The 27,633-nt window shown below is 43.9% G+C and overlaps 1 protein-coding gene across 4 annotated transcripts; it reads left to right on the top strand.

The window, feature by feature from the left end:
- Positions 1–1,905: 1,905 nt before the first annotated feature.
- LOC105931120 (ceramide transfer protein) lies at positions 1,906–27,391 on the top strand. Of its 4 annotated transcripts, none has more exons than XM_036140506.1 (18): positions 1,906–2,581; positions 5,562–5,696; positions 13,876–13,992; positions 14,158–14,223; positions 17,993–18,100; positions 18,864–18,999; positions 20,721–20,804; positions 22,482–22,630; positions 22,736–22,828; positions 22,908–22,999; positions 23,091–23,184; positions 23,613–23,708; positions 23,831–23,963; positions 24,046–24,116; positions 24,202–24,330; positions 24,417–24,546; positions 26,604–26,740; positions 26,859–27,391. In XM_036140506.1, exons 1-17 carry the CDS (start codon positions 2,471–2,473, stop codon positions 26,729–26,731), a joined length of 1,872 nt encoding a protein of 623 aa, XP_035996399.1. In that variant the 5' UTR covers positions 1,906–2,470; the 3' UTR covers positions 26,732–26,740; positions 26,859–27,391. The 4 variants fall into 4 exon arrangements, with proteins under 4 accessions (XP_035996399.1, XP_035996400.1, XP_012725112.3 ...); XM_012869658.3 differs by having other exon boundaries at positions 1,907–2,581; positions 22,908–22,994; positions 23,092–23,184; XM_036140507.1 differs by lacking the exon at positions 14,158–14,223.
- The last annotated feature ends 242 nt before the right edge of the window (positions 27,392–27,633 follow it).

The raw sequence follows: 27,633 nt of genomic DNA on the forward strand, positions 1-27,633 counted from the left end.
ATGTGCTTTTCTTAACCAGATTTCAACTGTGCTTGACCCAGAAAGCCATGACTGTTGTAGCTTTTACTAATTTGCCACAAGGGTCAGCACATGTGATCAAAGCTCAGTCTTGTTTTTTTTTTGTTTTTTTTTTACTTTACCCTTCTTTAAAAACTATTGTTTTAATGATTGCCTTTAATTCTGAAATCATTGAATTGACTGTCTTCCAACTGTCGCTTTAAACTAAAGTAAAAAGTGACAGTGTTTACTAGATCATTGATTCCCAAAGTTGGGGCTAGGACCCCACTTGGGGTCATCATGGATCAACAAGCTTGAGATTCTTTAAATAAATGAAACTGAACAATAAAAAAAATGATAAAGGTAAAGCATATTTATGTTATAGTTTAAAAACATCACTTGGAAATAGAAAAAAAACACTGGTTGTTGATGCTGTTTGCATTGTTATCTTACATGTTTAAGTGATTTTGTAGAAATGTTTCTATACTAAACCAGTAGTTTGGATCATGACTGAGTCCATTCTGGTACTATTTTGTGGATCTGTAGCTGACCTCTGTACTAGTTGAATCAAATTAGCATAGAGATGAACTGTAAAACTGAGAACAGGAACAGACAATAGAACACCATGTTCTTAAGAGGTTGTGGGAAGTTAAAATGAGGCTCTGTTAATCTATCTTAAACGATACATGAAATGGTTCTCGGTATAACTGGAAAGAGAATTAACTCTTAAATGTATGGCTACATCAGGAAAAAAATGCACACCTCAATATGGCAGACTGAGAAATCTTAATTTAATGGGACAAACATGAGAAAAATAAGCAAATAGCCATGATGTAAGGGTCCTTGGGTATCACATGAAAAAATAAACAAAGGTTCTACTGTGTACCATTAGTACTGTGTACTTAGTTTTTTTTTTCTTTACAATAATTTCATCACATTATAACCATAAACTCCATCTTTGGTTTCATCTTCCCTTCCACTATGATCAGCGTCCGGCTGTCTGTCTGTCATCATTTGGTCTTCATGATGCTGTTTGTTCCTCAGCAGACTCCTGAGAACAGGCATACACTGAAATCAAATTACACGTGGGTGGACTCTGTTCAGTTTCACAGATCAGTTTATCTTCTGGAGATATTTGGTTGCTCTGGATTTAAAAAACAAAACAACGCCCCCCCCCCCCCCCCCCCCACCCCCCCAAAAAAAAAAAAAAAAAAAAAAAAAAAAAAAAAAAAAAAAAAAAAAAAAAAGCAGTATTAGGTGAGCTGAATACACACGCCAAACTTTTTGATTCTGTTTTTAACACTTGGGTATTAAAGGAAGGACTGCAAAAGTGGAGGAAAGGAACCATTATCCCTTCACTTTTGCAGTTATGCACCTCTTTGTGTTGGTGAGTCCTGATAAAATAGTCTAAGTTAGGAGTTGTGATGTGACAAAAATTGGAAAAGTTCAAGGGGAATTAATACTTTAGCAAGACACATCTGGTGTTTTAATATTATTATTATTATTATTATTATTATTATTATTATTATTATTATTATTATTTATTCAACCCTTAAAAACCTGCTCTAAACGTAAATTGAAGACAGGCAAATTCCATTTCTTGGTTGATATAAAATACTTTAAATCAGCCAGAATTAATGAGATAATCTAAGTGAAGTGAGTGAAGTGGGGAAAACGTCACCAGTTCCACGTAAAGACTTCTAAAAACGTGGCCCATGATGCACTCCTCTCACTAATTTTAGTCTTCTATCTCTTCGAATGACTGCCTGTCCTCCTCCGGGGCTTTTCCAGTAACCCTCGGCGTTTTCCCGCACGCCTCAGGCTTTTACTTGGCGGAACCATAAACAAGGGGGGCGGAGCTTGCTTCCAATTTAGGAGTGGATTTGGTGACGTCACTCGGAGGCCAGCGCCCCTGCGCACCGCACGAGTTGGAACACGCGCTCCTTCAAGCCATCGAAGGGGGAAGCACCGACCGTTATGGCGTAGAGCTGTCAGTGGCTTACGGAGCAAAACATAACGCTGCCAGGGCACACTGCGATCCACCGAGAGGCCGCGACGCAACGTTTCTCACCAGCGAAGCCTCCTTCAACGCATTTACCGGAATTCTATCGGTTTGCGCCTCCTCTGAGAGTCGGAGTTCGCCGTAGAGAAGAGGGGAGTCCGTGTAGCGGAGTTGACAGCTAGCGTTTTGGGCTCAGCCAGGGTTCATTTTTATTTTTTATTTATTTTATTTTTTAACCTGCGCTGTTTAAGCACCGGATGGCTGGAAGCCTCTGAAGCTAGCGGACGCTGCCCGGTTGGAGGGAGGGAGCGAGGGAGGGAGGGATACACATCGATCCCTCGGCTATTTTGGTTAACTCTCCTGCGCACTCGGAGCTATTAATCAGTCGATAAGGTTTCAGCATGAATTCTTGAAGCGCCGCTTCTGCCTCGTTGCTTTGGGTTTTTATTCGTGGTCAAGTTTTCAGAAATAATGTCCGACAACCAAAGTTGGAACTCCTCCGGTTCCGAGGAGGACCTGGAGCCCAGGGAGGACTACGGACACCCCGTCGGCGTGGTGGAGTTCAGCGGAGTGCTCAGTAAGGTGAGTCGAACCTGCGCGGTCCAGTTCCGCCGGTCCGATCGGCGGCTGTGGGTTCGTGTAACGCTCCTGTTCACATCGAAGGGGGGGTGAAATGAAGTCAGCAGTATCCTAGCATGCCTGCGTCTGGGCTGGGTCGTCTCATGGAGCCACATTTGGAAGTTGCAGCAGCAGCACCGCTCAGACGGGTTAATCCCCCACTGATCCCAAAACAGAGCCCTTACAGGGACGCATGAGCGGTCCATGTACGCAGACGTCGGTGCTGGAACGCCTTAGCTTCTGCTTAAGCAGGGATCCAGCACATTTTCACAGACACAAAAACAAACAAACAAACAAAACCTCAGTTCTCGGTGCTTCTAAGATCACTTTTGGAGCATTTCATAGAACATGCAAAAAGCAGCGAGTTAAGATGGGGATGGATGGATAATGAGGAAATGGATGTGCCATGGATAAATTGATGAATGGAAAAATGAATGAATTGATGGATAATGAACAGATTGGTGGATGTTGAACATAGGGATGGATGTACGTATAATGGACAAATTGGACGGATGGATAACAGGAAAAACCAGATGGATGGATCTAAGGATGAACAGATCCATTGATTGAATGGATGGATAAAAGGTTTAGTCAATGGGGCAGGGAGTAGTAGTCTGGAAACACAAATACTTTTTTCCTATAATGATCCAAGACAACATGGTGGTCCAACGTCCGTCAACCTCAGCAGTTCAAGACAAGGCAGAGCGTTTGCACGTGACCCGTTGTTAAAGGGTCGATCACGTTGGCCTAAACAACTTTGTGCGCACTTTCTAGCCGAACAATTGAAAAAAGCTAAAAAAAATAGTGGTAGAAACCAAAGATAAGCCTCCAAGTTTACTCTGCATGAGAAGGTGTGTCCAAACCTGACTGGATCGGTTTATATTTGCTAATCATGTGGTCTCTGTGCCGCTTAAGGTGCTTATTGGAGATCTGTTGCACAACTCTGTCTCATGCCAGCCCTAAATACAGCTGAGAGGAGCGAGCGGCGCTGTTGGCCATGAGTAGATGGCCGGCCTGTGGGGTCTGAGTGGTAGGTGAGATGCTGTAAGGAATCGCTCGCTTGTGCTTGGTGAGTGAGTGAGTGAGTATTATGGTTAAAACGACAGCAATTTCTTTTATTTTTCTTCTGTGTCAGACGTACTGTTAGGCTCACTGCTAGCCAGCGTTGCAGTAACCTCTTTTCCCCCCCATCTACCAGCGCATGGCCTCCTACGGTCACTTTGGTCCTGACATGTTCTCATGGGAGGTGGCCATGAAGCACAAATACCTCTCCTCCTCCTCTTCATTATTGTTTTGCTCGTACATCAGAGCATCATCAACTTTGTTTTGTCCAACTATTTGCGAATTTACAGTAATTTTACTTGCAACAATGTGATTTCTCCACATATACGTAGGCTTTTTTTTTCTTCTTCTTCTTCTTCTTTTTTTTTTTTTTTTTGCAGGCTGACCACCGGTTTAAGGTGATAAGCTGTTAGGAAACTACAGCGGTGTCAGTCACAGCGATTATGTCTGAACAGCTTGCACGCTGACCCCGCTAACCAAGCAAATTGTGAGATTAAGCAAATCCACATCTAGTGAAGCTCACCTGTTTGATCATTGTGAGCCCCGGACACGTCACGGCTACGGCGAGGATTAAAGGGTTGGTGAAATCCCACACGACAGGTCCACCCGGGATTTTCCCAGACATGCAACTAACTCGGTACCCTCATTTCAGGTCAGGTTGTTCTTATACTTGCTGTCTTGGTGTGGGTTCTCAATTAAACACACGGTTGGTGTGGTATGATTTAAGTGAATGCGTTGTGAGTCTGGCGGTATGTTAAGGATGGCTGTCGTGCTGTAAGGCTTTTTTTATTAGTCTTTTGCAGCCTTTAATAGGTTTTCTTCCAGGGTTTCCCTGTGTTCAGCATCATCCAGCTTCACATCTACTCTGATCGTCTTTAAGCCTCGCCGCGGCGTGATGCTCCTGTCACCGTGTTTCACATTGGCAGTGATGTGTTTAGAGAGGAAAGCGCAGCGTTGGTTCTGCTCAACACACGCTACTACTTGTCAGGGGTGGGCGATACAGACTGTGAATTTTATCACAATATCATGTGGTTTTATTGTGATTATGATAAAAGGCTACTCATAGCATCTTGTGGCCTTTTTTTTTTTTTTTTTTTTTTGTCGCTGTAGGGCTGCGACTGCATGCCAGAAACACAAATGTTGGGCTTAAAAATACATTTACTAATATAACATATTAAAACAAAATTCAAAATAGACTTCATCAGGACACTAGCTTCATTGTGGGGTTTAGTGATGTAAAAATTCCCACTAAGTACCTACAGTTAATTAGACTTTTTTGGATTTATTGATATTTCTTACTGCTCTCAAGGAACCAAAAGTGATAAAAATGGTAAAAAATTACAATACTGACCGTTTTTGGGTTTATCAGACACCACTAATTGGAATTTATTGTTGTCATGATAAAGCCAAGTTCTCATCACAGTAATAAATTTTTCATTACAATGATAAAACTATACGATAACTAGCCATCCCTACTACCTGAGTTGAGGAAATGACCACATGCCCTTTGCATGTAGTGGCTAAATTAACTCAGAAAGCCCACCAATCATTTTCCTCCCCGTCACCCACCGCTTTGCGTCCAGTAAACCACGTGTGGACGTTCATGGTTGTGACGTAAGACAGACGTCACGTGTAAACAAAGCTGTGAGACTTTTTGGAGCGCTGCAAAGAGTCCGCCTTCCAGATGTGCTGCGACGTACCAATCGTCTCGTTAGGGGGCCGCGCTCAGGGAACTCGTGTTATGTTTCATCACGGTTTAAAAAAAAAAAGGGAAAGTAGTTGTTTAACGACGAGTATTTCAGTTTATCCGTCAGCTAGCCTGGTTCTCGGTTTTCAAACATGACGTGTGATCACCTATACATTCTGTGTCTTCCTCCTTCAGTGGACGAACTACATCCACGGCTGGCAGGACCGCTGGGTCGTGCTGAAGAACAACACACTGAGCTACTACAAGTCCCAGGATGAGACGGAGTACGGCTGCCGGGGCTCCCTCTGCCTGAGCAAAGCTGTGATCACGGTGAGCACCGCGCCGTTAAATCTATTCATGCAGGAGGCGGTCCTCATCCATACAGTAACACCTGTGCAAACCCAGCCCCAGTGGTCTGCATCTCTGCTGTTCCTGAACAGGTTACGTCTTGAACTCAACTCACGCTTGATCGTTGATTAGTCCAGTCTTCGCTATAAACGCTTGCTGTCGTCATAGCCTCCGTGTCCCCTGATACCTGGCCCTTTAAAGTGGAACCCCACTCTGTGGACAGAAACAGCTGCTGTTTGCTGCGGATATATAACTCCACCATCCAACCGTATCAGGCTTTCTAAAGTTATAGCAGCCTGTTTTCTGCTCTTCTACATTATTTACAAGCAGTTTTTGAGACTGTACCATTAAGAGTTAGTGATTCTTCAGCCTCTGCGCCATCCATTCCCTCCACATTTATTTCTTTTTTTTTACCGATTTTTAACTTTCAGTTCAAATTTTAATAGCCATACAACCACAAACCCTGAGGCAGACCGGTGAGGGAGAAAGTTGAGAAGTTCCATACATGGTTGGGTTATAAACTTCTCTTCAAGCCATCATCTGGGAAGGGCAGTATGGCACAACTGCAGCGCTGCCAAGACACAGCCGTCCACCTAAACTGGCTGACCGGCTTAGGAGAGCTTTATGGGAGAAGCCAGCAAGAGGTCCATGGTAACTCTGGAGGAACCGCACAGATCATCAGCTCAGGTGGGAGAATAGACGGGCCGGCTATTGTGTGCACTACGGACATCTAGCCTGTTTGCAATGCCGCAGTTGCAAAGGATCGCTTAGCTGCGCTGTTTTATTTCTAGCATTAAGTGTTTAAGCTCTGAATATTGATAATCTATCTGGCCGGTTAGATGGATTCAAACTGCCCCTAATGGCTGATGGATATGTTTAGTGGCTGAGATGCTGAAGCTCATGCAAAGTGTTGGAGACAGGCTGTAATGGTGTAGTAAGGAACGAGTTCAGCAAATTTGGATAGCGTCATCGCAGGTTTTGGCAAGTGCATTTCTAATATTGTGCAGCGTAGCACTTTGGCGACTTCCGATTATCATAGGGATAAAAACTCACAATTATGAATAAATTATAAAGCCAAAGTCTGCTTTGTTTTTTTTATTTTTATATTTATATATAGCCAACAGAATCTTTAGAAGTGAAGATTGTTCCTTCACAGGTGTGCCAACTCTTGAATCCCTAATGAGGTGCCGCTCAAACTGCTAATCAAGGCCCCTTTTTCTTCCACTGAAATCTTGATTAAGTCCCGAGTTCTGCTCGAGGATCAGCAGCACGTCGGGCGGCGGCTCTGACCCACAGCGTGACATGTGGTAACACTTTGGAAACAGCCGTCGATGCGCTGCGATGCTGCGTAGCACAGAGCTGGAGATGTAGCAGCAGGCCGTTAGGATGACGTAGTGATCCAGGCTAAGCCCCACAGTTTATCCTGCCATGGCTTCTGACCTACATTTCTAAGCATCCAAAAACTTACCGAAAACTAGTCAGCAGTATTTGCTCCTGGACATCGGGCGTTTCTGTGTTTTCCCGACAGAAGCCCAGAAAGGGTCTCTTTTTTTTTTTTTCTCCAAACGGTGACACGGGACATGAATCTGTTACTGTTTCCAGGCACTGGGGCTCCTGCTTTGCTGTTAGCTGTATTTGTTCACCTTTATCCATTCCCAGCATATGTAAATATTAACCCCCACGGGGTGCTCTGTGGTTCTGACTCCTCGCTCCGCTTGGCACCAGTCGGCAGCACAAAAACTGAAGCGTTAAACCCCATTTTTATGTCTTTTTTTTTTGTTGAAGATTATCTCTTTTTTTATTTATTTCTAAGAACTTGTTTAGTAAATGCTTTATTTGGTTGAAGTTTAGCGAGGGAAGTGTGAATAGTTTTGTTTTCTTACTTTTCCAGGTCCGGACCTGTCTGTCACACAAGCAGAAGAAATAGCTTTTTAAATGAGTGAGTGAGTCGGTGGTCCAAGTGTTAATATGAGATTATTCAGAGATTAAAGCCGGAACTGTAGCTCTTTGAAACGGCGAGTCAGCTCTTTATTGTGCCCTGTTTAGCAGCATTTCTGCAAACTAATTCTAAGCCTGTATGATAGGCCTGGATCAGGACACGCTGATCAGAGCCCCAGCATCATGTTGCTAGAAACCCACTCCTCCTTCCTGTTGTTTTTAAAAGGTTTTAAAACCACACCTGCAAAGTGTTAAACCACAGCTGCCGTTTTTAGCTGCTGTTAATGGGAGCACGCTGGCCTACTTTTAATTCCTCCCCTCTCTGGAATTGGTGAGTAACGCGGCCCGGGTCCATCTGATCTGGCCTGGATTGGTCCGACTGTTCTGAAGCAGACGCGCGGAATGTGAAAAGTCAGCCTTTCGTTACTAACATCAGAGAAATGGAAGTCGGATGGACCGGTGCAGGGCTTTGAGGAAATTCGCAATGTGCCTTCTACCAGGAAATGTGATGGTTCCTCATTGCACATGACTTCCCTCACAGCGGAGGGTTACGAGGAGGGTGAAGAGAAGCAACCTTCAGTCTGAATGTGTGTGTGTGGGGATTGCTCTGACATGGCCATTCATCCTCACCGACGTAGCCTTCCCGTCGCCCGTCTCTCACTTTGACCTCTGGGTGACTCGTTGCTCCTTCCTGTGGAGCCATTTCATTGTTCAGAAATCTGCAACTTCTGGACAAGAGGGAACTATATTGCTGATGCTCTGTCAAAAGGATTACTTTGAATGATTTGGAAAATATGCTGTCCCTTGCAAAAAGTATTCAGATGAATTTGACTTTTCACATGTCGCATTACAGTCCCAAACTTTAACGTATTTTACTGGGGGTTTTATGTGATAAACCAACATAATGTAGCAAAAGTGAAATTTCCTGGCTAAGGAAACCCAGCAGATTGCATCCAGTCTCTCCAAGCAGCATTCACTCCTCCTGAAAGAGGCACAGGGACAGTCGTCTGCATTGTCCATGGCTTTGCAGCAAATCCTCATACTGAACAAGCATGAAGCGACAGTGGAGAACGCCTGTTCTCTGAACTCTGAAGGGGGCGGAGCTTGGTGACAGAGCGTTCCTGGAAATGTGTTTGTGATTGGTTGGGAGGATGTAACGACTAATATTAACCTACCTACATGATAGGCTAGAATGCATAAGGAAGGATAACTTTTATGCTATTGAACTTTTTATTGACGCTTTTTTTCTATCATCGATATACGTCTATCGATCAATGTATATCGTTATTGAATTATCGTCCAGCCCTAAGATGTACCCCAAAAGATCCGCAGCCAATTTCAATGAATGGAAATGGCTTTTTAGATTGTTTTATTTCTTAAAAAGTTTTAAAAATCTAGTATCCTTTGTGTGCTATGTTGTTTTGGTCTGTCACATAAAATGGCAATAAAATATTTTGTACGTTTGTGGTTTCAATATGAGAAAGTGGAGAAAAGTTCAAGACGTTTGAACATTTTCATCCAGTTGTCTGTTTTTATGTTGAAGAGATTCAATCATACCGTTTAGATTTCTTATTTAAATCTAAGCACATCTGAGGTCCGTGACCGTTTTAGCCACTCAGCTTTCAGCCGTGTAGCTTGTTCTCCTCTTTATTTACTTGGACAGTTTGTGACTGCAGACACGTACACGGCTGCAAGGGAGAGGACAGCAGGGGCTTCTTTTGAAGCCCAGTAGGAAGTTTATGTCTGAAGAGAACAGAGCTGGCCCACCTTCATCGTTTTTCTTTTTTTGCATCATGCTACTTCCCCGCGCTTAAGACCCGAGTACGACTAATACTGAAGGCTTTCATTAAAAAGCTTGAACCTGACTCCCTGCTGTAAAAAAGCCCACAGTTTGAAAACGTAGGACCCGGTATCAGTTTCTGTTTACACTTCTAAGACATGGAGCGACAGCAGAAAATAACGCATCATTTAGTGACATAAAAAAACTCTTGGTGGAGGTTTCCCTCTCATTGCTACGCGTCTGCTCCAGTGTCCCAGTAAGCAGGAGTTTTCCACGCGCCTCATCCACGCTCGCGGCAGCCGTTGGTCTTATTAAATTGCTTTTCCCCCCGAGGGCCACGATCTGCTCCGTTTCATTCATAGTTTTTCAGGGCAGACTGCGTCTTAACAATGTAACGCACGTCTGACTAGGAATCCTAACGGGTCACTTCCTGCTTCACTTTTCTTCCTCATTTCTCTCGCTTCCTTTTTACCCACGAGCATCAACAGTCGGCGCCGGATGCAGTGGTATGAAGAAGTGTTGTGCAGTCGCATGCTGGGCTCACTGCAGGGTTTCAGATCAACGGACACATTTAAACGTTAGTCAGGGATAAGACGAGAGAATACAAAGTTTTTAAGTGATAAAGCGAGAGCTTCAGTTAGTGAAGTCTTCACCCGGTCAGCCCAAGATGGTCAGGGATCACAAATGTGTTCGCCTTTTTTACCTGGCAACCAAATGACTCGTTGCGCTGCTGTGAGATCCTTTTCTAAAAACACCGGAGGGAGAATTTTATCGTTTAGCTGATGAACTCCAGTGCGACAGCAGCAGGGAGTCGGGGAAACCTCTGCACAGAATGACACAGACTGCTTGGTGAATATGGTGAAGAGCCAGTGAGCTTGTTTCACGGTTGCTTGTCTCACACGGTCTAGTGTTTCAGTGTTTAGCGTAAAGCATTTTAGAGGAAGTAGGAGTATACTTTCAATGTTTTTTTTCTGCTCAATATTCTACTGGTTGGCCAAGATGTCAAGCTGATGGTTGCAATGATTAAACGCACCGGTCATAATAGTGGCCTTCTTCTTAGATTGAGAGTCTTAAGGCTAAACATTTCTGTTTAAACACATGTGATTGAACACAAATGGAAATTAAATTAAATACAAGCTTTTTGTTTTCTTTCCCGTCTTTTTATTAGCTATGGCGATTATTGCTAAAGCATAGATTCCAGTTGCAGGTCTTTTCAGTTATTTCTTTTGCTGGCAGCTGCTTTAGAGCGTGTGTTTGTTCAGTATGTTACGGTTCTCGTTTCCTCTGTCGCTGTGTCCTCGACTGTCCTCAAACGTGTCAGGGTCTCGCCCATTTATCAGCCCGCGCTGTGGCTGGGATCTGACCCAGAGAGCAGTTTAACCTTGGAGCTATCTCCAGACGTGTCCTCTCAAACAGCCCAGTTGTCTTTGTGAATGCTGAATGGAGAAAGGCTCCTGCACACGCACGCCGACTTTACAGATTCCCACTACTTAGAAATGCGCTTTGACAGGTCAGCTATTGGAAAGTTTCCTTCAATAGAACACTGTAAGGATCACAGATAAGCTTCATCAGAAATATTTAGTTGATTCTTGTGCTTCCAGTTAAAGCCAAGTGAGAAACCAATGCTTGATCCATCCCACACAAAGGGAATATTAGCAGCCAGCCTTTCCAGTGTAATTTAGTTAGCGATAAACAATTGTTGCCACGTCTGCTTTCCTCAGCTCTCCTGAGTGGTTTGGGGGGGGGGGGGGGGCAGTTGGAGCAGTGTAAAAAGAGAAACATCTCAGATGCTCAGTGAAACGCACAGAAAGGTCGTTTGGCAGAAGCTGCTAAGATGTGTAAGTCAGTAAAATGCCGGAGATCCATGTCCTGCATCCAGCTTGAGGATGAGGCTGGGCCATACATTAATTAAATCGATTCATTTGAATTTACAACAGTTTTTTAAAGATTTAATATTTGGAAAATGTGGATTTTATTTATACAATGCACTAATTGGGCATCCATGAAGAGAATAGCATACAATGCTGAATATATGTTTAGGGAAATATAGTGTCAAAATATTGTAAAAAGAAAACCTTAAAGGTTTAGTAAAAAAAAATTTTTTTTTTTTTTTAGTTAGTTTAAAGTTACACAAGTGAAGTGAAGCCTGTTCTTAGCTCATTGTGTAATATCACTAGCGGAAAACATTTAAGCTTAGTTAGATTTTCATTGTTTAAGACAGCAGAGCCGCCATCTTGTTTTACAAGCATGTTCCACAGCTTGTATTTAGTTGCACTTTGAATTCAGGTCAACTCCCAGACAAAACTCAACATAAAAGCAAGTTTTAAAATATTTTCTATAATTTTTTTTGTGAAATGAAAACGAGGAAAAAAAATCGACCAATCAGATTTGGTGTAATACAATTTTACATGTTATTTTTAAGCCATATCACCCAGCCCTACATGAGGATAGGAGGCAGTTGCTGGGATGTTTGGGAACGTTGGTTTGCAGCACACAGAAGGCAGGGTGGGATTCAGTAGTACAGAATAGTTTCTCTGAAAAACATAAAACAAACAGGCGGGGCCATTTGTTGTTTATCAGTCATTCAATAGATCAATCAGTAATTCAGTCAGCCTTTATTTATAGAGCAGTGGGCAACACAAAGTTCTTTAGAAAAGATAAAAACAGGCGGAAATGAAAGCAAAAAATGACAGGAAAGAAAAAACAGAGTTAAATGAGGGTAAGCATGGGGAGGGGAAAACAAAACGTACAGAAACTGAGTTAACAGAGGACCAGGGAGACACAGTGGTGGTGATGATGATGATGATGATGATGATGATGATGGTGGTGAGACACTAAGGTATACATTAACTATCTAAGAAACATAGATTCTAAACGCTTACTGTAGTGTCAGAGCTAGGTAAAAAAAATAAGTAAAATATGTTATTAAAAATGGGGCTGCACAGTGGAACAGTGGGTAGCGCTGTTTCCTTGCAGCAAGAAGGTCCTGGGTTCGAGTACACCCCTGGGTCTTTCTGCATGGAGTTTGCATGTTCTCCCTGTGCATGCGTGGGTTCTCTCCGGGTACTCCGGCTTCCTCTCACAGACCAAAAACATGACTGTTAGGTTAGTTGGCTTCTCCAAATTGTCCTTAGGTGTGAGTGTGTGTGTGAATGGTTGTTTGTCCTGTCTGTCTCTGTGTTGCCCTGCGACAGACTGGCAACCTGTCCAGGGTGTACCCCGCCTCTCACCCGGTGAACGCTGGAGATAGGCACCAGCAGCCCCCGTGACCCCATGAGGGAGTAAGTGGTTTGGAAAATGGATGGATGGAATGGATGGATGTTATTAAAATGTTATAACGGTTAATGAAATGCTAAAAATCAATATAAATCAAGTTAAAAGTTCAATAGGAACTACAGGAATAATTGGTTTAATTTACAGTTCAAGTAGTAGTAAAGGTCAGGTGCTAAGAGTCAGACTAAAAGTTTTCTTTGAAAGGCGTCGGCGGTCTCTACGGCCTTCTGCTTTTAAAGATGGCTGGTCCACAGATGAGGGACAAAAGATTAAAACCACGTCTCACTGTGGGTTTTTGTTCTCATTTTTGCTCATTACCATAACACCCGTGGGATCTGGCGGGCGTATGCAACAAAAGCATTTCTGATCAATAAGTGGGACTAAGACCAGCGAATCAACTCAGACACGTACAGGTAGCCAATGCAGAGAGCTTGGGCTTGGAGTAATGGAGCTTTTCTTCTCGTCAGCATTTGTGCTGCTATTAATTCAACAAGCAAACATATTCTCTATTCAACTTTTCTACATTTAGACTTCACTTCCGATGAGGTTGTATGTGATAGACTATCACAAAATAGTGCAGAAATTTGATGTATAAGGAAAACAATACAAAGTTTTTTTGTTCTTTTTCTTTCTTTTTTACAAAAAAAAAAAAAAACTGACACCTGTAAAATTAGGCAAGCATTTTCCATCCAGCCCCTTCGAAGCAATGGCTGGTGCTGCAATTGTCACATAAATGTATCACGTAAGAGCCATTGAAGTGTGTGGTTGTATTGGGGGAGAAAAAAAGAGAGAAAGTTCAGTGGGTGTGTGAATACTTTTGCAGAAGCTGCTACGTATCAGCAGCGGTGCGAAACGAACAGAACCCAACATGCACAGGTCAGCAGCATGAAGCCGTAAACCTCGGCTGCACCAGCACACCGTGCGCTGCTGCAGGGCATTCGCCCCCCTCTCTCTCTCTCTCTCTTACTCGCCCAGCGCTTTGCTGCACACTTTTCAGCGGGGGTGGCAGGGAAATGTCTGCAGGGAGACTGCAGCAGACGACGGTGTCCATACCCCGTACCTCCTGACATCCTAATTTGTTTGTAATGACAGACCTCATCCTAACCGGGCCTCGTTTGTAACATCCTAACCCGCTCCCTGCGCCTTTTCTCCTGTGTCCGCTTCTTTCAGCCGCACGAGTTCGACGAGTGCCGGCTGGACATAAGCGTCAACGACAGCGTGTGGTACCTGCGAGCGCAGGACCCAGAGCGCAGGAACCGATGGATCGAGTTCATTGAGCTGCACAGGGTAAGCCACGCGCGCGCACACAAGCACCGCAGACAATGACGCGCCGGCCTCGAGAGAAACCCGAGCCCGGTCGCATTCACGGCGAATCGGCGTCGTCTCACACATGGTTGGATTTGTAAACGTGTGCGTTGTGTTCATTTGGTGCGTGTGTGTGTTTTCTGTTAGAGTATCAGAGAAGGGAGGAGACAGAAGGGAGGAATCCAGACATCTATAATCATCCCTCCACCACTGGTTCGTTTGACAAGTCTGTGGAATTGGAGGAGTTCTGTCTTTTAGCATGTGTGATTGATTTAAAAAAAAAAAAAAACAACTAATAACAATAATAAAAGACCAACAGCATCAGCATGTGTTATGTTTAAACAGTTTAATCCTCGTGTTTTGACTGGTGTGAGGTGGCCAGCCCTGCAGCTTTTGCCCTGCAGCAAAAGGCCAAGCCAAAGCAGCAGGAGCTGAGACGCTAGTGTTCTGCAGGTCCGTCGTTGCTGTGAAGGGCGGAACATCCCGTGAAGAAGGAAGACTGACATGAGCTGCCATCTTTTCTTTTTTTTTTTTTTTAGGGCAGTAGACAAAAGGAGCAGATTCTGGTTCCTATTGTTGACAAGCTTAGTGAAATGGAGGAGAGCTTCTGTAAAAAAAAAAACCCGATGGCTCAACTCTTACATTAAGACTAACATTTCACAGATTGATTTTCTTTCTGTTTTTATGTGTCTAACACTTTATTTAAAGTGCCTTGTAAAAGAGTTTATATCCCTTGAAATGTTTTCCATTTCGTCATGTTACACCCACAAACGTCAGGGCTTTAACACTGATGTGCCATGATTAATATGAGGCAGCAGGTCTTGCTTGTTAAAGTTTTGAAACTGAATATTATGTCCTTTCTTTCCCATACATGCCCTTTTTAATTGTCTGACGTGTAAAACGAGTTATCCTCTGTTTACCGCAGTTGCCTCTGTAGACTAGATTAAGCCTGGTTCACTTGGTAAGGTGAGAGACGCCACACGTAACAATTAAAAAAATAAATCGTAGATAAGTCAGGTTCGCTCGTACAGTGTGAGGAGTTCGGTCAGACGGCGAGCACAGCACACCAAACACAGACAGATTTCACTCGGGATCATTCAGAAACCTCAACATCAAACGTGAGCTCTGGGTAAATAAACCTGACAGACGAGGAGGAACAGTGGCGACAGTTTGGGGACTGATTTTTAACAATGAAAGGACATAAGACAAAGAAAAGGCGTTGGGTAAACGTGTGGAGACAGGGCAAACGTTTGCTGCACTATGATGTGGAGGTGAGGTGTTTTCTTTCTCTCTCTCTCTGGGAGTCCCTCGCCTCGCTTTCTGATTGGCCACACGCCACATTCAACAGGCCGCGTGCCCATTTGTCCTCAGGGGGACACCACACACGCTAGGATATCAGGGCAAGAAGATCCAACACGTTTAATATCCCCGATTTGAGGTCGGAGCGGTCCCGACGTTCCACCGAGCGCACCAGATCGCTCTTAACAACACCTCACATGGCGGGATATTCTCTTAAGGTTAGCTGGAGAGCCACGCCGATAGCCGGCGCCTGTCGGAAGGGGAAGACGGGGCAGAAAAAGTTGTCCTGCCGTGTGAACCAACCTTTAGTCAGTTCATGAGAGAGTGATCCGGGTGGTGATGGACGGCCCGTCCGTGTACATGGACGCAGTTGTGCCGTTTTTATGTGCCGGCACGCTACAAAAGTTACAGCACACTTCAGAATTTTCTCCGTTAAAAAGAGGGATGTTATAAACGTAGCTCTGCTGTGACAAATGGGGGGAAAAGGTTCCAGGAGTGTGAAAATTTTCCCCCGGTACTGGATGTTATTTCCTTACCTGACTCCGCCAGATAGATTTGCTCCGCATATCCATCTGGAAACCTTCCGTTGAAGTAATTTTGGGAAGGGGCGAAAATACTGGTTAGCTGATTGGCCTATGTTGGTGATAGACGGGCCAAATGAACCAATCAGATTCGTCGTCGCTCGTAACAGAGCGACGACGAAAACACAACCACAAGCCAAGCTACTCTTGCTGCTGCAGGTAAAGGCTCGTTAGCTCAGCAAAGAAATACTCTGTAATTCCGATAAAACTTGCTCGATAGCCACGCTAACGCTAGTTTCATCGGCTGAAGCCGCCATGCTGTTAAGACTGAACTGACGCGCTTCCCGTTGCGTCACACCTCAACCCGCCTCAAAGCCAACGCTGATTGGACGTTCGTTTGGTGAACGGCTCCAAATTTTCTTCAACGGAGAGTATCCAGACTGATCTGCGAGTGAAACCTTGAAAGCTCGCGAGATCAGGATGGTCTCACGAGGCTAGTTATTTCCAACCAAAAGGCAAAACCTCAGTCCAACAAAAAAATAAAAAAATCCAAATTGCGGATGCAGTGTGTCTGACAGAGCTAGTGAGGGTGGTCTTAAACTGATGCTGGCCTCATATGGTCCCCGGTTTGGGGAAATCCCTCTCGGTCCTCCGCCTCCTCGCCGATCCCAGCAGCAGTGACTCAACAGCAGCAGAGAATCCTGTCCACGTTCGTTCCACCCGCCATGAGTCACCGCTCAGCTCTTCTTTCTGGAGGGCCCCTCTCTCTCCCCCCCCCTGTCAGCCAACATTACTCACAGCAGCCAGGGTCGCCAGGGAGACCCAAAACACCGCAGCCAACCAAACAAACAGAGCAACCCGATACATGGAAGTAGGAAGTGACGCCTGTTCCCTGGAGGCCGAAGATGATTAGATCAGCATTTAATGGGCCGTTTGTTAGATCCGCCGTGGCACAATAATGCCCAGTCATCTTGTGCAGAAACTTAAATCCTGTGTATTTCCCATTTCCATTACGAGAGACGTGTTGGGATCATAACTGGGATTGTCAGCCATTACGCTTGAGTCTCATCGTCTGCTTTGATGCAGCCTGTTCGCATGCGTTGCTGCGGGGTTGGAGCTTTTCAGCATGTGATAAATGTTACATTTAGCCGTGAGTTATTAGTCATTTCCTTTTTCTTTTCTTTATTTAACCTGTCGTCTAATAGATTAGGGATCTTTGGCGCAAACACTCACTAGGGGAACAGCGTGTTGGTGAAGGAGCGAGCAGCGCTGACTGAAATGCATGCAGACACAGGCAGAGCTACTTTTGGTCAATGACCGATAGTTACCTCTGCCTCAGCTAAACCCCAGTGGTGCGCTTTCATGCCGTGCCCCCTGGTGGCAGAGTTTGCCAGCGCCTCTTAATTCAAGCCTTTATTAATCCCAAAGGGAAACGAAAGGCCGGCGTAACTCATGGGGGTTTCTTTAAGCGGGTTGTAGAAGAAAGGAAGGATCTCCTGCCGTTATACAGCGGATCTGGAGAAGCCCCTGACTGAAGGCGCTGTGTTTTTCTACATCAGCCCTTTTTACAATATCTGCGCTGTCAGATGTTAAAGGCTGGCCGTTGTTCAGGAGGGAAGGGTCACTGCAGGCCCTTACAGGAAATCTGCTTCAGTCGCTGTGCTGTGATAGGGCCGTTGGTGCTGACACGGCTGCATCCTGTCAGCTGTTAATGCAGCATCACCATGTGATTAGCAGGTTTTTTTTTGTTATCATAAAAAACAAATGCAAACTGGAATTTAATGCTGGACTTAGAATTTGCTGTATACAATTGTTGAAACTGTAAGCTATGCAGAAACGAATGGAATACTGTATTTTAAACAGAATTAAAGCCGGCAATGCAGTAACTCGTGATTTAAATCTGATGCCTGCATGGTAATGTGTTGTTTTTATTATTATTATTTCATGTGTCTGCCAAAACTAAAGATGCTAAATAGGGTTCAAGAGGCGTTACTTAAATTCAGCCTCTCACTGTCTCTCCCAGCCTCATACATAATGTTTCTGCATTGTGCATTTGAAGGCTCTACTCTGAAAGTCCAATCATTTTATAAGTCAGATTTATTTTTTGTTGTTGTGCTCCACACCTTTATTTCCACATTTTCACCTGTGGGTTTTTTCCTCAGGCTGACTCCGGATATGGCTCGGAGTCCAGTTTGCGGAGGCATGGTTCTATGCTCTCTCTCACGTCCGCCACTAGTGGCTACTCTGCCACCTCCACGTCCTCCTTCAAGGTGAGGGGTCATTTACTCTTCTCAAGTGAGTAACCGCATTTAGTTTTGTATGCCAACGACACAAGGAGCAGTCGGGATATTTCCCAGCCATCCATACAGGAATCAGCTACCGACGCGGATCTGGTGGTTTTTCAGCTTTGTCAGCCCTGATCTGTGATCAGCTGACCCTAAACTCAAACAGCAGGTCTTTTTCCAATTTGTAGTTGCGTCATATTAAGGCTACGAAAGAGTGAGAGTGGGATTTTTGGTCAGTAACAAGAAGGCTGAGGAATAATGAAAAGATAATCCCAGAGCTACATTTATAATGAGCAAACAGAAGCTGCAGTTTTTGGATTTAATGCTGGTTTGTAACAGGATGCCAAAACAAGTTTAATATGTCAACTGCATAATTATTGTCTTTTTTTCTAATTTTACAGTTTCACACTGCTGCAGGACATAACCTATGCTCTTAATATAGAAAAAGGAAGCTAGGAAAGGCAGAAACAGTGTTTTGAATGCTGTTTCTGACGCCCATATTCTAGCACTTATAGAGAATTGGGAATTAGCTAAAGTCAGTATCGGCACATGAAAGCTTTACAAAAAGCAATAGATCGGAAATCGACCGCAAAAATCGTCATTGTTGCGTTTCCAAAATGTGCAGAATTTCGTTAAAATAAAGTTGGTCTGTTTGTTGTTTCGTCCAAGCTAAAAGAAAAAGCTGTTTGGTGGGCCATGAATAAACAAAATGAAGAAACGCCGTGTGGCCTTTTCTCTTTTCTTTCAGAAGGGTCACAGTCTGCGAGAGAAGCTGGCCGAGATGGAGACGTTCCGAGACATCCTGTGCAGGCAGGTGGACACGCTTCAGAAGTACTTTGATAGCTGTGCAGATGTGTCCAAGGACGAGCTGCAGAGAGACAAAAGTAAGAACCGCAAAGAACCAAGTCCATCTGATTTTAACACACACCCGTAGATGGTCACAGTGACTGGCAGTGCCCCAAAATTCACCAGCGCTGGAAGGCAGACTGTGAAAACCCCTTCCTACAGTAAACCTCTGTTCAAAGCATATCAATATGCCTTGTGAAATATAAGCTTATAAGTCTTTGATTGTTTGATATGCTCCTGATAATTTATTCCTACTTTGTTTATTCGTGAAATATTTCCAAAGTCAAATGCTATGCTCTTTTTGTGTGTATATAATTGTCAAGCGTTTTACTTCTTTGCTGTGCTGTTCCCACACTTGAAGGGTGTGCCAAGTTGAACTTTAAACTGGATTCCACTCAATGACCAGACTGTTGTTCCATTTTTCCATTTATTTTTCTTCTTGTGTTATTTACAGTTAATCATTAATTATTGGTAGCAGGTGAAAAACCTTAAAAGACAAGAACAAACATTTGCTATATTGCACAGTGTAAGAAACAGTTCTGAACAATTTATCATTAAATACATTTATCAAAATAGACTATGGTTTTATCTTTAAGTTAGGAAAAACTACTTCATTATTTATTATAAAAATGCATCAAAAATTTCAAAGCAGTTTAACCATGCTACAAACAAACATTTCTCATATCTCAATGCCTCATCAGCAGCAGCGCATACCTTGCATTAACAACAAAAGGATCAAACACGAGCTTACCGGCTGTCTGTTCAGTTCCTTGCTTCCTTGACACAAACCTCACACAGCTCTTTTTTCTTGCCCGAGTAGGATGGCAAACTTTATATTTTTCGCTGCAGTCCTTTTGCTCAAGCCAGGAAGTTTGTCTCACCTTGTTGTGATCGATTTCACCTGGTAAGCTGCGCGCTCCCGCTCAAACAGCTGACGTAAAAGGGGCGTTCACCGCAACACTCAGAATGGTCCCGGTGTCTGTCACTTCTCTGCAGCAGCAGCAGGGCAACGCATCCCGCTCAAACGGCTGACATAAAGGGGCGTTCGCCGCAACAATAATATACACTCTATTTTTTCCGTCAAATAATGTTAAACATTTGGTTCCAAAGGAAACCATGATAAAGTTGAAGCTAAATTCTCTCCTTTAAAAGTGGTACCAGTAATAAAAAAAAAGCTTTAATTAACTGTTAGTCTGTGAAAACCTTTCTCTGTTGTCTATTAGCTGACTGCTGACCAATAAATTACGCAATAATCTAAGTATGCGTTCATTAGACTTTAATTCAAAAGTGTGGCAGGAGCAGATCGGTACGAGTTGTTGCTTCAAATGAAGCAAACAACGGTTTTAAAACCGGCGAAGGTGTTACTATTTACAAGCAGCACGCCTTGTGTGGAATGTGTTCTGTGACTCAGACGGCAGCGATCCTATAAGCCCCCTCACTGTTTCTCCATCTTGGCCGGCTTAACATTTGCTCATGGCAGTCTGCGCCTGGACGGCCACAATGAATAAAACCCCGCTTTTGTTCGCCTGACCTCCCTCCCTGTCTTCCTCACCAACTCTCGGTCCATTCGGAGGATGAAACCGGACCATTGTCACGTTGTCCAGGGCAGCGGAGATCTGTCAGCCTGTTGGTCGTCTGCGCTCCACAGTCCGTGGCCCTGTCTAGAAACCCCGACCTTTTTACTAGAAAAGACGCTCGTGTAGCAGTTCCCCGCGTGGCGTCTGTACCTCCCCGCTTTAATCGTTCTGTCTTGTTTCAGTTGTGGAGGACGATGAAGACGACTTTCCCAACACCCGCACAGACGGAGAGTTTCTGCATAACAACAATGGTAGCAAAGAAAAATGTGAGTAACTCATAGTTCTCCTTTAAAACTCCTTCGTGGCTGTTTTTATCGGTTATGGTTTTGTTTTAAATACAATGGAGAACTCATAACATCACAGTGAGAGGGCTGTAAAATGAGTGTATTTTTAACGTGTAAAGGGATAGTTCAGTTCTAAGAAAAGGGGGACGTGTGGAGTGACCCGCTGCAGACTACGGTCAGAGCGACCTTAATGTGGAGAATCCCAGGAATTCTCATGGAGGAGTCAAGCTAAGCTCACCAAGCGAGGTTTCTTCCCCAAACAATGACTCCTAGGGCTGGGCGGCATGGACCGAAAATAATACCTTGATATAGTTAGGCTAATATTTACCTCCATATGTTTTCCTTTTCATGAAGTCGTTTTTAAAATATCTCTCAGGCACATTTTTAACAAACAGTTGACAAAGAACCTACTGGAATACATAAAAGTATAAGATGAGACTATATTGTTTATATGGAGATGGTCTATGTTGCGTGATAAATATGTGTCTTTTAAAAAAATCTCCATAGATTGCTCAGCCCTGATGACTAAAATGTAAATGTTGGCATCTGTACGGCATGCGCGTGTAAGAGACGTGGCTTTATTAGAACTAACTGAAGAAAGGACAAACATCATTTTCTTTACCGTTTTACAAAGGTTAAGGCAACTTGTAAGCTAGCCAGCCTCTGTGTGGTCATCTCAAGCGCAGTAGATGTGCTCTTGAGAATCTTCATTTAGTATAAATCCAGATTATTTAGTCCAGGAGCCCAAAGCTAGTCCGACAAGAGGCAACAACGAAGGCGCCTGCTATCCTTAAAAAAATAAGCTGCAAATATGATTTTATAAACCGTTATCACCTTTGTATTAGGCAGTTATTTATAAAGAAAAATACTCATCGTATCCATAACGATGGAGGTTGGAGGCTGTGCAGCACAAATAATCCTCCTGTGTGAAACGTATACTAAGAACAGAAGACTTAAACAATTTTTGGTCAGATTACCTGTCTGCTAGAAAAGTGAAGCGATGTAAAAAAAAAAAAATAATAAAGAAAGATAAACCAGCATTTATTTAAGCTTCTGTAGTAATTGGGTTTCAATAAAACTGTTGAGTTACTCTGGTGAAGATTCTCAGTCATCCAGGTCATGGTCATTCCAAAAAAAAGTAAAAAACAAAGCAACTGGACTTGTTTTTCGTAGTTGAAGACGTTTCGCTTCCTCTCCAGGAAGCTTTCTCAATTGAAAAAATTGAAAAAGCTTTTTTTGAATTGAATTGAGAAAACAAGTCCAGTTGCTTTGTTTTTTTTTACTTTTTTTGGAATGATGAGTTACTCTGACCAGAAGCTTTACTTGTTCATGTTTCACACAGGATGACTTTGGTCTCGGGCCCTCTCCTTAGCTCCGGTCTTTGAGGCCAAATGTTTTGACTATACACTAAAGTATAAATGCAGATCTGATACATCAGGACAGTTATTTACTGCAGGGAGGATATTACCTGTTTTCTGTTTATCCGAACGTCACTTCAAAAATCCTGAACCGTCTCTTGAAAATGGCTCTAACTGCTGTTCGTTGCAGGAACGGCTTGAGCGAGTGCCTCCCCTTCAGAAATGGACCACAGTTAACGTCGGTCGATTTCTAACTTTGTCATCCGGAGCATTTACTGTTATTTCTCTGCCCTCTGCTCAGTGTTCCAGTCCTTGAATCCAAAGGGTATAGACTTTAAGGGAGAGGCCATAACATTCAAGGCCACCACCGCCGGGATCTTAGCCACTCTGTCCCACTGTATCGACCTGATGGTAAAGAGAGAGGACAGCTGGCAGAAGAGACTGGACAAGGTCTGTAACACCCGGGCTGCTGTGAAGTCCAGAAGGCCGCGTTTGACCAAACTGCTGTCCGAGCTCCTTCACTGCCACTGTAGTCTAACTCCTGTGAATGTGTAGGAAATGGAAAAGAGACGGAGAATAGAAGAAGGCTACAAATCTGCCCTCAACGAGCTGAAGAAGAAGTCTCACTTTGGAGGTCCAGACTATGAGGTACAATAATCCTAGTATTCCTTCATTATGCAACAGAAGCTGCTGATTGAGTGGGAGTTAATGCTCGTCTCGTTTGCAGGAAGGTCCAAACAGTCTGATCAACGAGGATGAGTTTTTCGACGCGGTGGAAGCTGCCCTCGACAGACAGGATAAGATCGAAGAACAGGTGACTCTAAGTCTTCCTTTACGGCTGTAATAGAAGTCATTTGTTCCCGTTTGTATCGCGGACACAGCTAAAGTCTCCGTGCTTGTTTTGGCTGTAGTCTCAGGCAGAGAAGACGAGGACGGAGCGCTCCACCCCTCCGCCGCCCGAGGACATCTACTCCACCTCCGGCACGCACAGATTCAACGATAAGGTTGTGGGACCGTACTCTTCCATTTGTCCTCTTTTAATCCCCGCCTCCCCCGTTTCGTTGCTCAATTCCCATCAACACTGTTGCATCAGTGCTTGTTAGTCAGAACATGTCCTCCTGATTTGACACACAGGGAACCCACTGCCAAGTCTTAGTCGGTCTAGACTAAACACCCTGTTTGTTCAGTCTGCTTTAGTCTAACACCCCTAAATGAAGGCCAGCCCAGGCCTTTGTACTAACTAGTGTCTAATTTGTCTAAGATGGTCCAACTGAGCACCAATGAGACAAGACTTGTGTTTCCGGACCGCCGTCAGCTCTCGTCTTATCCAGGATCAGTTGTTGTTTAACACCTGGCGACTCCGCCCGCCTGCAGCTCTGCTTACATCCTGAATAATTCATTCGCTCTTCCTTCCCCTTGCCTTGTGTTGCAGGTGGAGGAGATGGTGCAGAATCACATGACCTACTCGCTGCAGGATGTCGGTGGAGACGCCAATTGGCAGCTGGTTGTGGAAGAGGGAGAGATGAAGGTGAATTTCGCATGAGAAACCGTAGTTATTCTAGAAAGCCTGAATAAATGTTTGTCCTTCAGGGCTGAATTCAAATCAAAGTTTGGTACACGGAATAAAACGGCTTCCCTCCGCGTGTCCAGGTTTACAGGAGGGAGGTGGAGGAAAACGGGATCGTGTTGGATCCCTTGAAGGCCACCCACTCGGTGAAGGGGGTCACGGGTCATGAAGTGTGCCACTACTTCTGGGACACGGCGTACCGCAACGACTGGGAAAGTAGGTCTTTAGAAGCCCAATCAGGTTCAGGCGACCGGCTTCCTGAGACCGTACCAAAAGCATTCCTTTCTTCTTTCCTCAGCTACCATTGAAAACTTCAATGTGGTGGAGAGACTGTCGGACAACGCAGCAATAATCTACCAGACACATAAGGTAAGAGCCTGTAGTGGATGGCAGGTCCCCCCACCCCCACCTACTGCTGCATCTCTGAAGCATCCTGACGTAACCTGTGTTGCAGCGGGTTTGGCCTGCATCTCAGAGGGATGTGCTGTACCTTTCCGCCATGAGGAAGATTTTGGCCAACAACGAGAACGACCCCGACACCTGGCTGGTCTGCAACTTCTCCGTGGATCACGACGAAGCTCAGGTCAGAAACCGGGCCGGCTCCAAGTCGGAGACATCAAACCGCCGAATTCTTGCTCTATAACCATCTCCTTTCTTCCTTTTTCCCAGCCAAGCAGCAGGTGCGTGCGTGCCAAAATCAACATCGGCATGATCTGCCAGACCCTGGTCAGTCCACCAGAGGGAGACAAAGAGATCAGCAGGGACAACATCCTGTGTAGAATCACCTACGTGGCCAATGGTGCGTGTTCATCTGCAGTTCTGGCTGCGGCCCATTTCCATAAGTTAGGCCGCGGTTCAGGTTCCTCTCTTTATAAACTCATTTTAAAATAAACAAATGAATGAGGTTGGCCCACCAGGGGTCCGTTCTTCGTAGGTTGCTTAAAACATCCGAGATCAAATGAGACATCCAAGATGATTTCATCCGGCTAATCATGATCCGGCTAACTGGGTTCTTCCAACACATCTGTTGTTTATGATTAGTATGGCTGGATTGAGTTATCTGAGACAACTGCGCGTTCATGCGTTTGTTTAAAAGGGGAAATGTGTCGATAGTAGAAACATTGATCAGCAACGCTGCTATTGGCTCTTCAGCATTGCCAAAGAACGCCCACAGTTTTTTTTCCCCAGCAGAACAAGAGCTTTTAAAAGAAGTTTATGCCGAATTTGAGTCAATTAAAACGACAGGTAACACCTCAAAGTCTGCTAAAGCCAGGAGAGAGGGCTGGCAAACAGCAGCAGACAAATTAAATTGTAAATACTGTCCATGATAGATGTTTCTATCACTTTCTACAGTATGTATTTTTGCATTTTAATAATTTCATAAGTACTAAGTTCTTTTATGTCAGAGCCTCCATGGGAGCCACTAGAACATGGGGGGGGGGGGGGAGTGAAATACAAGAATATTCTACAAAATGATAGCCTTTAATTATTATACTGTATTTTAAAAAGCAACTTCTTCCTCTTTTTTAAAAGCCACTGTTAAATTATGTGTTTGTCTGTTTTTAACAGCCACCAATAAGAAGGCTGAAACAAATCGGGTTCTTTTTACTTTTACATGTTTAACCCTTTTTCTGTTTTTTTCACATAATGACTCAAGGTGCCATTTGTTCCCTATATTAACGGCATCTTCAACAAAAGAAAAAGTATTTTGTCCTGAAAAAAAAAATTAAGAGGAGGAATTAAACACCACAACAAGAAAAGGAGAAAAACTGCACTAGAGATCGAGTTGCTTCAAAAGGACCTTCAGAGTAAATTCTAATACACCATTTTACACATAGTAGTATTACATAACTATCTCTTACTGCAGGCAAAAGATGACTTACTGACTTTTCTTTATAAATAATTGTTTACATAAAACGAGAGGAACAAAGCATTATTTGTTTGTCTTTTATTGAACATAAAAAAAAATGGTGTTCCACAATTCTGTCCCTTCCTTTGCCACTGGGTGGTCCAAGTGCGCTGGCTAGACACAGACTTCCCTATCTCCTCCGCTGCGATCTAATCCTGTTTACATGAAATAAACCTGCTCGGGAGCAGGCTCAACTTTGCGCACATGTTGCTATGACAGCAAGTCCGGGATGAGTTTCGAAGAACCAAAAGATCCAAGATCATGCCAAATCGTCAACAATGAAATCCAGCTAACTGAGTTAGCGACGTACGAAGAACGAACCCCAGGAGAATGGGGATGTTGACACCGTGGTGTTTGGGTGATGTAGATTAGCAGAAACTAAACAATGCCCTCTCAGCTTCAGGGAAAAAAAGGACCTTCATTCTCCCTAGATGCCTGTGGTTCATCATATTAAATTCAGTTTTGCCTCCATGGTATGGAAGGCCAACAGTGCCACAACGTCGTAAATAAAATGGTTACTCTAATGTATATTAAGTTAAACATGTAATCAATACAAATATTAACTTGAAGTAAAATCTATGTCATGGTGTCACTGATAAGAAATGGGTTTTATCCATCAGCGTCTAACCAACTCTGCTCTGATATAAACGGTTGGTCCAAAGCAGATATGCGTGGCAGGGCAACCAGTCAGATGCAAATAAAAACAAACTATTAAAGGAAAGCTTTTAGTGAAGATAAATGCGCGATTGCAGTGAACCTGAGCCCAACCTCTCACATGGAAATGGAAATGGAAATACGGCGTCATGGGCCGTTATATTAGCCCATAATTAGAGAAGACCCGACCCATTATTTGGACCTTTTTATTTATTTTTTTTCCTCCTAAAATCTTTCTGATGGTTTTGACTGTATAATCAAAGTAAATGTTTACTTGTGTTGTCTGTGTGCAGTTAATCCAGGCGGCTGGGCTCCTGCCTCCGTGCTCAGGGCCGTAGCCAAGAGGGAGTACCCAAAGTTCCTCAAGCGCTTCACCTCCTATGTGCAGGAAAAAACTGCTGGCAAGCCCATTTTGTTCTGAGACTCGCAGGTAAGACGAGACGGTTTCCTCTTGTTTTTTTTTTGTTTTTTTTTTAACCCTCTGAAAGGGTTTTAGCTGTGAATGGATGTCGCAGAATGAAGACATTAAGGTGCTCTTATCTTTCTAGGTCTGACCGGAGGCCAGAACTGCACCTGAAGGCTCTATCTGAAAAAAACGGCATCCCTCCGATAAAAGATAATTTGTTTCTGTATCTCTGCCCTCAGTTAGCTAGAAAGTAGGATGTGCGCACATAAAACAAAGTCACACGCGGTCAGGTGTTTAAAAGAGTCGTAGCGTACCTAGCCATACCCACTACTGTTCCAGATGGGAGTCTTAGATCTTAGGGCAGAGATCTGGAGGCGAAGCTCGTTTCTCCAGCTAAGAACCGAACTCAGCGGTCCTTCTGCACCTCAAAGGAAGACCACCAGCCCATGACGGAGGATGGCAAATGGACATTCATGTAAAAGAATATTTTCAAGTTGACTGAAAAAAGCATATTTGAAATCTGAAATCATAAATTTAAATGACATAGAAAAAAGGAATGCCGCCCAGAGGGGTAACAGCCTCTGTAGCTCCGGATGGTGTAGCTTTTCTTCCTTTTTTCTTTAGGACAGATATATTTAAACATACGGACGGTCTTAAAATAAAGTTTGTAAAAAAGAAAAAGAAAAGTCTTAGCTTTTAGATTAAAATTAAGCAACTATTTTTGTGAGGATAATTGAATCTTTTTACGTTGAGCTTTGTTCTGGGCTGCTCTCTGTGCAGCAAAGTGATGTGAGGGGGGGGGGGGGGGTTCCTCTCCTTCAGCGTGACCTCCAGAGGGTTCTGTCCGTCACACACGGAGCCCTATGATAGAAGCTCCCGCTCCTCTAATGAAACCACCAGCATGCCGGTGCTTGAAG

Source organism: Fundulus heteroclitus, chromosome 8 (genome assembly GCF_011125445.2).
Source record: "Fundulus heteroclitus isolate FHET01 chromosome 8, MU-UCD_Fhet_4.1, whole genome shotgun sequence".
NCBI lineage: Eukaryota > Metazoa > Chordata > Actinopteri > Cyprinodontiformes > Fundulidae > Fundulus > Fundulus heteroclitus.